Source organism: Nycticebus coucang, unplaced genomic scaffold, assembly GCF_027406575.1.
Source record: "Nycticebus coucang isolate mNycCou1 unplaced genomic scaffold, mNycCou1.pri scaffold_44, whole genome shotgun sequence".
Lineage (NCBI taxonomy): Eukaryota > Metazoa > Chordata > Mammalia > Primates > Lorisidae > Nycticebus > Nycticebus coucang.
Genome location: NW_026515578.1, coordinates 1,119,235 through 1,132,245, shown reverse-complemented (window position 1 = coordinate 1,132,245; position 13,011 = coordinate 1,119,235). Strand labels below are relative to the sequence as shown.

The 13,011-nt window shown below is 34.3% G+C and overlaps 1 protein-coding gene across 1 annotated transcript in view; it reads right to left on the bottom strand.

Moving 5' to 3' along the window:
• Window positions 1-13,011, bottom strand: part of LOC128579308 (uncharacterized) — a 94,507-nt gene that overhangs the window by 10,000 nt on the left and 71,496 nt on the right. The window contains exons 12-13 of the mRNA XM_053581455.1: window positions 10,539-10,564; window positions 10,372-10,453 (exon numbers count right to left, since the gene is read on the bottom strand). Coding sequence (XP_053437430.1) covers window positions 10,555-10,564 — 10 coding nt within the window. The 3' untranslated portion in view covers window positions 10,372-10,453; window positions 10,539-10,554. The remainder of the gene's footprint in view (window positions 1-10,371; window positions 10,454-10,538; window positions 10,565-13,011) is intronic.

Genomic DNA, 13,011 nt, shown 5'->3' with positions numbered 1-13,011 from the left:
TCGTGCCTGGCAGAATAGAGAGCAATTTTGGCACTAGCTTCCTTTCAACACCAGCCCATACCCTCTCTTTTTTGGGTGGCCCAACAGTCTGCCCCCACTGCAGAACTCTGCTTTCCAGTGTCAGAAACTAGGAGCGCTAGCCCAGCCCAGACTGGAGGGCGGGTTGACCCACCCCCGGCAACAGCAGGTGAAAGTGCTTTGGACCCTACCCACCCCTCAGAGCAACTGAGGGAGCGAGGGTTTACAGAGGTTGCTTTCTCTGTCACCAAGAATCATCAGGGTCTTTATCAGGCCATGTGGACTCCGAGAGACCTCTGCATTGTGTGGCCCAATGAACTGAGCATGCCTCAACCCTGTTGGAGGAAATGGTGGCTTGGCTGCACTGACAATGCATGACAAGTTCCCTCCTAAGCCTCCATCCTGCTGGGGGGATCTTTCCCTACCCATTGGAATGGTATTGTCTAGCATCTGTGCCTAGCAGGCCCCTCCTGGAGGTTTGGCCCCTGACTCCACTCCTGCCAAATTGAAGGTGGATGGGCCTAGTCTCTGACAGGCAACCCAATCCGGGAAAGCCTTGGAAGCAGATGGTAGGCCCAAGATCTCCCTTCCCTACCATAGTCAAAAAGCCTCCTCAGTTTGAATCTGTCACAGCTGGGACTTCAGAGAAAAAGAAGAGTTTGTTTGAATAGTTAGGTGTAAAGTAGAGTGAGGAACTCCACACACAGGAGTCTCTGGATCTGACTTCAGCCCACCAGATTTAGTTTTAGTCACCAAGGATCTGGACACAATTATAGCAGAGCTTAAGAAATGGAAAGAGGCATTCAAGGAGATTCAAACAGTATGGAGTCTCAGCAGTAGAACAGAACATGGAGAAGAAAGAATCTCAGAAATGGAAGACAAGAATTTTGAACTAACCTAATCATTCAAAGAGACAGGGGAAAAAAGGAGAATAAAAACAGCTTTCTCTGAGCAAGTTATAGAACTACTCCAAAAGATCAAGCATTCGAATCATTGGGATTTCTGAAGGATAAGAAGAGAGTGAATGGTAGGAAAAAAAATATTTCAGGCAAATGGAAATCAGGAGAAAGTAGGGGGTACAATTGTATTTTTAGATATTATGAGATGTTTATTAGATTTAAACCAATAAACAGAAACAAAGATGGATGCTATTCTCTGGTCAAGAGAACAATATAACAATGAGACATTTGAATCCTAAATATCTATGCACACAACTGAAACACTCCCAGACATTTAAAATGAACCCTAACCAATTTGAACAACATGATATCCTGTGAAACCATATTAAGTGGGCATTACAACACGCTTCTGACAAAACTGTACTGACTCTCCAAGCAGAAACTAAACAAATAAACAAGGGAGTTAAATGTGTCCCTAGAACAATTGGGTTTTACGGAAATATACAGAACATAAATCCAAAAACTACTGAGTATGCGTTCTTCTCTCTAGCTCATGGATTATATTCCAAAAAAATGGACACAAATCAAACCTCAACAAAATCTAAAGAATAGAAATTATATCTTGTATCTTTCCAGATCATTAGGGAATAAAGGCAGAACTCAACTGAAAAAAAAGATCCTTATGCCTGCATGCCTGTACAAAGTCATGGAAATGAAGTAACCTTAGAGCAAAGAACTGGGTCAAGGAGGAGATAAAGAAAAAAATCATTATCTTTCATGAAAAAATGACAATGAAGCCACACACTATCAAAACCTGTGGGATACTGCAAAGGCAGTCCTAAGGGTGAAAGTTATTGGATTAAATGCTGTCATTCAAAAAAACAGAAAAAATGCAAATCAGTAACCCAATAAACCATCTGAAGCAACCGGAAAAGAAAGAATAATCCAATCTCAAGCTTAGTAGGAGAAAAGACATAAACTAAAATCAGAATTTAATGAAATTGAGAACATAAGGACCATTCAAAAGATCGGAGAAAGAAAAAGTTGTTTCTTTTAAAATATTAATAAAATCAAAGTACCCTTGGCCAGACTGACTAGCAACAGAAAAGATCTCTAATAACTTCAATCAGAAATAAAAGAGGGAAAATAACAATAGAAACCACAGAGATACAAAAAAATCTTCAGTGACTGCTACAAAAATCTATATGCTCAGAAATTTTAAAATGTAGAGGAACTGTACCAAAATGTGGACTCATATCATCTCCCCTAAGCTCAACCATAAAGAACTAGAAACTCTAAACAAACCAGTATAAAGCACCAGAACTGCAATAACAATAAATCTTCCCTCAAAAAGTCCTGGACCAGCTGGTGTCACACCAGAATTCTACCAAACCTTCAAAGAAGAGCTTATACCTATATTGCAGAAACTATTCCAAAACATAAAGAAGGAAGGAAACTTCCCCAACACGTTCTATGAAACAAACATCACCCTGATTCCAAAACCAGAGGAAGAGCAAACAAAAAAGGAAAACTACAGACCGATATCATTAATAAATATTGATTCAAAAATATTCAATAAAATCCTAGCCAACAGAGTACAGCTACACATTAAAAAATTACACATCATGATCAAGTGAGTTTTATCCCAGGGATAGAAAGTTGATTCATAAATCCATAAATATAATTCACTATTGAAATAGATTCAGAAGGAAAGACCATATGAGTCTCTCAATAGATGCAGAACAAGCATTCAACAAAAGTCACCATCCCTTTCTCCAAGAACACTTAAGAAAATAGGCATAGATGGGACATTTCCTAAACTGATCGACACCACCCCACAACAAACCTACAGACAATAGCATACTGAATGGAGGAAAACTGAAAGCTTTTGCACTTAGAATTGGGACCAGACAAGGAGGTCCACTATCACCACTGCTACTCAACCTAGTGCTGAAAGATCTAGCCAATGCAATCAGGCAAGGGATGGATATTAATGGCATTGAAATAGGAGCAGAGGAGGTCAAGATCTTCCTCTTTGCTGATCATACGATTTTATACTTTGGAAACCCCAGGGACTCAACTACAAGGTTCCTGGAAGTGAGCAAGGAATCAAAAGTTTTAGTACATAAAATCAAGGTCCACAAATCAGGACCCTCCAGTATAGTATGCCAGTAACAGTCAAGGTGAGAATAAGGTCAAAGACACATTATTCCTTCACAGTAGCTTAAAAAAAACAATGAAATGCTTGGGAATATACTTAACAAAGGATGTGAAGAATTTCTACAGAGAGAACTATGAAATCCTGAGAAAAGAAATAGCAGAAGACATTAACAAGTGAAAGAACATACCATATTCACTCACAGTTGAGAAGAATCAACATCATAAAATGTCCATACTACCCAAAACAATCTACAGATTTAATGCAATCCCCATCAAAGCATCAATGTCATATTTTGAAGATCTAGAAAAAATAATACTGTGCATCATATGGAACTAGAAAAAAAACAAATAATAAATGCAATTCTAAACAATAAAAACAAATCTGGAGGCATTATAGCACCAGACTTCGGGTAATGCTACAAATCTACAGTGATCAAAACAGTACGATACTGGCAAAAAAATAGGTACCTATGGAATAAAACAGAACCTAGAAGTGAACCCAGCCACTTACCATCTGATCTTTGATAACCAACAAAAGCATACACTGGGAAAAAGAATTCATATTTAATACATAGTCCTGGGAGAACTTGTTAGCCACAATGGGAAGACTAAAACTAGACTTCTCACCACTTACAAAAAGTGACTCTCATTGGATAAAATATCTAAATTTAAGACACTAAATGACAAAAAATCTGGAAGAAAGGGTGCAAAAAACTCTTGGCAAAATCAGCCTGAAAACAGCTTATGAACAAGACCCCCTTGGCAACTACAGCAATATTAAAAATAAATAAATTGAACATAACCATACTAAAAATCTTCTGCACAACTAAAGGCACAAGAACTAAAGAAAACAGCCTATGAAATGGTAGAAGGTATTTGCACACTATGACTCGGACAAAGAGCTGATAACTGGAGTTTACAGAGAACTCAAACTAATACACAAGAAAAGAAAAAACAATCCTATGTCAAAAGTGGACAAAAACTTCTCTGAAGAAGATAGATGAATGGCCAACAAACACATGAAAAAATACTTATCATCAGATAAATGCAATTCAAAGCTACATGAAGGTATTACCTAATCCCAGTGGAATAGCCCACATCACAAAGTCCCAAAGATGCAGATGCTGGTGTGGATGTGGAGAGAAGGGAACACTTCTACACTGTTAGTAAAACTGCAAACAGATATTTTCCATAGCCTCTGTGGAAAGAATTATGGAGAATTCTCAAAGAACTAAAAGTATACCTTCTATTTGATCCTGCAATCCCTTTACTAGGTATCTACCCAGAAGAAAACAACATTTTACAATAAGGACATCCACACTAGAATCTTTATTGCAGCTCAATTCATAATTGCCAGGATGTAGAAGAAACCCATGTGCACATCAACCCAGGAATGGATTAAAAAATGGTGGTACATGTATACCATGGACTCCCTTTCAGTCATAAAAAAGAAAAAGATGAAAACTACATATTTTGCATTTACCTGGATGGAGTTGAAAAGCATTCTTCTGAGCAAAGTGTGCATGAATAGAAAAGTATCCAATATACTCAAAAATAATATGAAACAATTACATAAAGAACTACACACCCACAGGAGAGAAAAAAACAATTGAGTTGAAATGGGAGGGCTGAAGGAGAGTGCATAGTGTGCACATTTGCTCTCATCAAATGTACACAATGTGAGGACACACAGCACACTCCGTGGGTAAAGGGATCAGCTCCAACCTGAATTTTACCTAAGATATGCAAACAATGTAACCTAATCATTTTTACCCTCATAGTAATATGAAATTAAAAAAAAAAAACAAAAAACCTAGCAACAACAACATACCCAGGGTCTGCCAGGGCTGTTCTCATATTCCCGATATACTGTGTTTTCTTTTAAATAAAGCTTAGAAGATAAGTGTCAAGTTTATTTCAGGGACACTAAGTAGAAATGGGATGAAAAGACATTTCTGAGACTGATGTGCTTTTGTTCAGAGAATGCATGAAGTATTTTAGAGATGGACACTTCAGGTGGATCTATTATCCTCACAATCAGGAGGAATCTGTAATTTTGCCAAATTACAGGGTTTTTTTTTCTTTTTAATATAAGCTTGCTACTCTTTTAGAGTTGTGTAGTAACTCTGCCTAAGGACAAACTGGACTTTTGTGTTATATGTATTCACAAATTTAACCAAAACTTTGGTTTTACTCATTTTTCTTAAATTTTAATTTATTTCACCACTCTACTTTGCCTTGATCTATCCACAATTACTCTAACTTTTGCACATAAGGAAATCCATAATACACAGTATATCCCCTCTTCCACAAACCCTATGTATTTCTAGTTTTTGAGAACTGTTTGCAGATGCAAACATAAAAGATTAATGTGTTTATTTTGTTACTTAGTTATGTTTTCTGTCAGGGTACAGGTTTTCAAAATGATGTGATCCTCTCACCCAAATATGGGCAAAGATATTCAGAAAATAAATAAACTTTAACTAACACATTTCTTAAATCTGTATTTAGCTACTTCCAAATCCTGGACTGCAACTAACAAGTGAAAAATAGTTTTCCTCAGCCTCCAATAGGAACTAGACAACTTTATCACTCTCTGTTTGAAATTAAGTTAATTTATTATATTTTCAATCTACCAAAACTGAATAAGCAGGTAATTTTGTAATATTACAATGATTTCCTTCCTCACTTAAAATGATTTTACCTAACTTCAATAGTAAACCTCTACACTGTACTTCAGTACTGTTCTAAAGGGCAACATTTGGAGACTTGGAAAGCTTTATGCTATTAGCAGACTAAATCAATGCAATCAGACATAAAAGTCAATTATTTAGCTTTAATTAAAATTATATAAAATAATATGAAAGTGCTATGTTGTGACACAGCCTAACTGCTTAAGTCTAGGTCTAATACATCCTAATGTCCTCTAATGACAGTGAACAAAATCATTTTGATACTGTTTACTGATTTACTACATGTAAATATGTTATAAGCTTGCTATTGTTACCCCAAGAATAATGAGCCCCGTTACCAAAGGCCTCATTCTTTTTTTTCCTTTTTTAATTAAATCATAGCTGTGTACATTAATGCAATCGTGGGGTACAATGTGCTGGTTTTATATACAATTTGAAATATTTTCATCGAACTAGTTAACATAGCCTTCATGGCATTTTCTTAGTTATTGTGTTCAGACATTTATATTCTGCATTTAGTAAGTTTCACCTAAGGCCTCATACTTTATGATACAAACTCTCTTCATAGACACAATGTTTATGACTCAAATCTCTCCTTCAATATAGACACTGAAGTGAGTTAGGGATCACTAGGCATAAGAAATATTTAGCCTAAGCATTACTGACTGGCAACATAAAATTGTAAATTTGGAAACACTGTGAATGATTATTCTTTTAATGTACTCAGTGGCCACCACTGTAAAATTGTTCATAAATTCTATTGCTTAGCAATATGATTAAACAGCTGATGTTACCTTCCTTATCACATAAGAAATTTATAATACAAGGAATATAATTATAAAAATTATAAAATACACAAAATCCCAGAAATCACTTGCCTCTATACCAATGGCAAATTTATCTATAATTTATTATTTCTTTTAAAAAATGTTTTAAACTTTGCAATAGTTAAATGGCTTTTTAAAATTTAATATCAAATTATAACCTATCAATTCTTAAATGCTAGTCCAAATTTTAATTTCTTTTCAACTATTCTATTGTACCAATGCAAATAAAACCATAATTAACCCGAAATTAAAATTTCAATTTTTTATACCTGTGGATGATTATTTTTGCTTCCATTGTGCTTTTCTTGCTTTTCCTCTGATATTACCATAAAGTCTTGTTTTGCTGTCAAAACCATAAATTTAGTTAATATAATCTACTTAGAATGATCCAAAAAAAGCTATAGCGTTTATAAAAGAAGAGAGAATTTTTTTCATTTTATAAATTGATAGTTTAAATGGAAGTTAATCTTTAGAAGAGTATTTACTTTCGTATAAAAATTTTCAAAATACACTCAGGGAGGCATCAGATGTCCCCAGATTCCAGGCATACCAACATCTCAAATATTCATTCTTCCATTTGTCTACCCAACATAAATGAACAAAATTTAAAATTATCATAAACATATGAAGTATTACTGTATACTAGTCTCTACTTCATAATTGTATGTTCAAAAACATTGCCCGTGTGTTCTTTATATTAATGGTTCACACAGTTGGCGTTGCTTTTTATACCTTCATCAGTGTATATCCTGTGCCTATGTCTGTCATGTTCTCGTCTATGACAAACCCACGGCTAATATTATACTAAATGAAGTAAAAGTGAAAGCTTTTCCACTCAGCAACTGGAAGAAGACAAGGTTGTCCTCTATCACTACTAATCAGGATGAAAGTACCAGCCAAAATAATCAGGCAAGAGAAGGAAATAAAGGGCATTCAAATGGGGACAGAGGAAGTGAAACTCTCCCTCTTTGCTGATGATATACTTAGAAAACCCCAATGCCTCAACTACAAGATTCCTAAAAGTGATCAAAAACACAATAATATTGCAGGACAAAAATTCAATGTCTGCAAATCAGTAGATTTTGCATATGCCAATAATAGCCAAAATGAGAAGTAAATCAAGGAAATAATTCCCTTCACCAAACTTCAAAGAAAATGAAATACCTTGGAATATACCTACCAAAAAGATGCAACACCCTTTAAAGAAAATTACAAAACTGTATGAAAAGAAGTAGCAGAAAATATTAATAAATGGAAGAACATACCATCTCATAGCTGGGAAGAATCAACATTGTTAACATTTCTATACTTCCCAAAGCAATCTACAGATTCAATGCAATCCCCATTAAAATAACTTTGTCATACTCTACATATTTGGGAAAAATAGCACTTCATTTTGTATGGAACCAGAAAAAATTCCAGATAGCCAAGGGGGAATTCTTAGTAACAGAAGCAAAGTCAGGGTATCAACCTACCAGACATTAGGCTATTCTACAATGCCATCATAATGTAAACAGCATGTTACTGGCAAAAAATAGAGACATAGACATCTAGAACCATATAGCAAATCATGAAATGAAACTAATATAGTATAGCCACATGTCTTTAACAAACCATACAATCACATATACTGGGGAAAAGAATCCCTATTCAATAAATGGTGCTGGGAGAACTGGATATCCACATGTAAAAGACTGAAACTAGACCCGCATCTTTCTCCACTCACTAAAATTGATTCAAGATGGAGAAAGGATCTAAATATAAGGCATGAAACAATAAAAATCCTTGAAGAAACTCTGGGGAAATCACTTGCAGTTATGGCCCTGGGACAATTGCAACGAAAGAAAAACAAATGTGACTTAATTCAACTGAATAGCTTCTGCACAGCTAAGGAGAAAACAACCAAAGCAAACAGACAACCAGCAGAATGGGAAAAGATATTTTCATATTATGAATCAGACAAAACCTTGATAAATAAGTTGGGCGTTGTGGTAGGTGTGGTAGTCCCAGCTACTCGGGAGGCTGAGGCAAGAGAATCGCCTAAGCCCAAGAGCTGAAGGTTGCTATGAGCTGTGACACCACAGCACCCTACCAAGGCAACAAAGTGAAACTATGCCTCTTGAAAAAAAAAAAAAAGAAACAAAAAAAATACTTTGATAAATAGACTCTACAAAGAACTCAAATTAAGCAACAACAATAAGAGCCAACAATCACTTATATCAGTGGGCAAATGAGATGAATAGAACCTTCTCTAAAGAAGATAGATGAATGGATAAGAAAGATGAAAAGATGCTCATTGTCTAAAATCATCAAAGAAACGCAAATCAAAACCACTCTGAGATATCATCTAACCCCAGTGAGAATAGCCCACATCACAAAATCTCAAAGATGTAGATGCTGGTGTGGAAGGGGAGAAAAGGAAACACTGTTCCACTGCTGCTGGGACTGCAAATTAATACAACCATTCTGGAAGGAAGTATGGAGAATCCTCAAATAACTCAAACTACACCTCCCTTCGATCTTGCAAACCCATTACTGGACATCTACCCAGAAAGGAAAAAAATAATAATTTTATCATAAGAACATTTACACTAGACTGCTTACTGAAGCTCAATTTACAATTGCCAAATTGTAGAAACAACCTAAATGCCCACCAAACCAGGAATAGATTAACAAGCTGTGGTACATGTACACCATAGAATACTATTCAGTCACTAAAAAAGATGGTGACTTTACATCTTTTGTGTTAACTTGGGAGTTGAAATACATTCTTCTTAGTAAAGCATCACAAGAATGGAAAAGAAAGAAAGCAAGGTACTCAATTCTATATGAGGACAATTAATTATGGGGTGGGGGATTTTGGGGGTGGGAGAGTTGGGGAACAGAGAGAAGGAAGCGGGGAGGGTGTTGGCAGCTCACAGTGCGTGACACACCTCTTGGGGGTGGGGCACAATTATAAGAGGGACTTTACCTAACAAATGCAAGCTGCATAACCTGGTCTTGTACCCTCCATGATTCCCCAATAATAAAATTTTAAAAATGAATAAAAAATAAAGGCAAGGGGTTAAAAAAAGAACCTGTAGCAATTTCTTTCTTTCTCTTTTCCTTTGCTTATTTTTTCTTTTTTCTGTTTCATTTTTCCTACACTTTCTTTCCTCCATCCCTTCCTCTCTCTTTTCTTTCCCTTCCTCCCTCCCTTCCTTTTCATTACAAATGATGTGAGAAAGCCACCACAACTAGTTGTGTAGAGTTTTCACAATGAATTTGTTCAGTAAATATGAAACAACCATTTAATTTTTCTCATATTGCTGCTTTTATTATTATGAATCTCCTGCTTTATATACCTAAAATATGTTAGAAGAGCAATCTTAAAAAAATATTTACTGAGTTTTTGTTTTACTCACTAGAGAAGAGTAAGGATGATCATCTAGTGAGAACTATACAGTGTAAAAAGGTTTTTCAAAACAGAAGACAACTAACAAATGCATTTTTAAAACTAAATTTCTGTAAGACTCAATGAACAGTAAATAATGACATTTTATAAAAGATTCCCTGTGTACAGTTATGCTTAAAGTCTTTTAAATGGGGATTTTATCCATATATTAAAATGTCATGGCCTATGGAATTTAAAAAAAATGTTAACATTTGTTATTAGTAACACTTCAATATTCTAACAGATATTTTAATAAAAATAATTCATAGTAAACATGGCTATATAAACTTTAAATGCTGTACTGCAATGAAAGGATTTTTAACAAAGAAAAAAACAATTACCTGATCTGGATATTTTCACATTCTTCCTTCCTACTGCTTTCTTCAGACTGGAAACTGTCATGTTAATAGTGCTCTGAATAGCCTTGAAAACACATTGTAACATAAATAATGAACATTGCACACAATGTGCCATGAATAATTCCAGATGAAAAAATGAATGCTATTACCTTCAATGGATGTTTCTTAAAAGACCCTAAAAAACAAAAGGAACATACAATCAATTTAAATGACAGTAGAAATGCAAATATGACAAAGCCAAACATACATTCATGGAAAGTTTCTATTGAGCTGAATCCTCAAGTAAGAAAATAATTTAATTACTTTAGGTTTTGGATCATTCTATTATTGTTATTATTTTTCTTGCTGCTGACAGAAATGTGACAGAAATAAGTAGAAGAAAAATAGGAATATAATAAGCAGCTAAGATTTCAAAAGAAAGATTATGTTTCAAATAAGAAAATTTAAATAGAAAACTGAACATATGCCAATGTGAGCAGTGATCTTTAATCACAGGAACAAACTATAACCCTGAAAGATATATAACAAGGCTGATGGTAGAAGCCTATGGGATATCTTCAGAGCAACACATAAGAATTATTTATACCATTACACTATAAGTTCTTCAGTTTGTCATGTTATTTAGGAAGGACACAGTTGGGATCACAATTTAGTTGAATGTATACTGTGTTTCGTGTTTTTAATTGGCAAGCATGTATATATTCTTGTAGAATAACAGTAGAGAAAAATATTCACATTTTCCCATGCTCATGTGAACTAAGAATAGAACTACATGTCTTATGTCCTCTAGTTTTGTCATTTTAAAGACTTTCATTGACCCAATCAAGCGGTATATAGGATATAATGGAGAAATTACATAAAATAAGCTGTCATTATTAAAATATTTATCAAAAAGGAGAAAATGAATACCATAAAATTACTACAAATTTCATTAATAACCACAATTCAAGATAAATGGAAAATTAATTGAAAATAACAAAAAATTCAAGAAATAACCTATATAATTTTATCTTTTCTAAAATTAGTTTAGTGGAGTAGACATCACTTTAATGTCTTAATGACTATTTCTATGTCTTAATGACTTAATAGTTATTTCTTTTTAAAGTTTAAAAATTAGCAAATTTTCATAATATAAAAACATCAGCAATCTCCCAAACTCACGTAAATCTTAAATAAGAAGAATCATAAATAGGATTATAGATTATATGTAATACAATATTAAGGGAATCCGTACGTTTAAAAAATACTTTGACATGCAGTCAGATGAATATTTTCTAGATTGAATTAGATGATATCTACCTTAAGCAATGTCTTTTATTAAAAAAAAGATTTAAAATAATCACAACACGGGGCTATTTCTTATAAGAAGATTAAAGAAAAAACAAAGTTATCATTTGGTCAGCAAGTGATCTTCCTACGTACCCTCCTAATGGAATGGAAATCCTACGCAAGATAATAGCTAAGTCCTTTTTAGGATACCATAAGTTCATATTTTTTGTTTCTTCTTTAGCTATCTTACAAGTCCTTTCCTTGTAGAAGTCATATAAAGAGGGCTGACACTTACAAGACTAATATCATCTGCCACATTGTGTTCTGTGTTCTTTAAAGTGATTGCAAGTTGGGAGAGAAATTGTGCTGATAAATTCCAGGTTTTGAATATACAACCACTTATCTACATTTGTTAAGATCTTTAAGGAATTTCATCTCTAAAATTGCCCTAAATGAGCATTTATGTACATTCAGGTTAATTTGCGTGTTTGTACTTGATACACACACACAGAAAAGATGCTATATCATCCACATTTTGTGCATTCTTGGAACTGAGTTTCTTCTGTCTTCCATGAAATTCTGTTAAATAATATTGCCTTTAATTACATCTGCAATTATCTTAAGGACTCTACCATAAAGAGTGTTGTGTCAGGCATTGAATATTTCATTAATTTTAGTCAAAGTTAATATTCCTATACTAGTATAATTTTTATTAAATCATAGCTGTGTATATTAATGATTTATAGGGTACAATGCCTTGGTTTTATATATAATCTGAAATACTTTCATCAAATTGGTTAATATAGACTTCATCATACTTTCTTAATTGTGTTAAGATAGTTATACTCTACACTTAACAGATTTCACATGTATCCTTGTAAAATGTACCATAGGTGTGGTCCCACCAATTACCCTCCCTCCACTTGTCCTTCCTCCTCCCCTCCCTTTCCCTTCCTCTTTTCCCTTCATCTTGGGCTGTAGTTGGGTTATAGTTCTCATATGGAAGTGTGGGTGCTTATATATTGGTTTCATAGTAGGGTTGAGTGCATTGCTATTTCTATAAAATAGCTATTTTATAGAAAAAATAGCTAGTTCTGAAAATAGTAGTCAATGCTTGTATATGTAAATTAATTTCCAATTAAATACTATTAATGAAACAGATCTCTAATGACTGATAGTTATGGAGCAATGAAATGGGTTATTGTGGTTTGTCCCAAATCTAGCACTCCCTCCTGCTTCTAGAGATATCTGGAGCCTAATCTTACCTCTGAGTGCAAATCTGCTGAATCTATCTGCAGTGAGTTCTCTCCTGTTTTCTCATCATTAACTGCATTGTTACCCAGATAACACCCT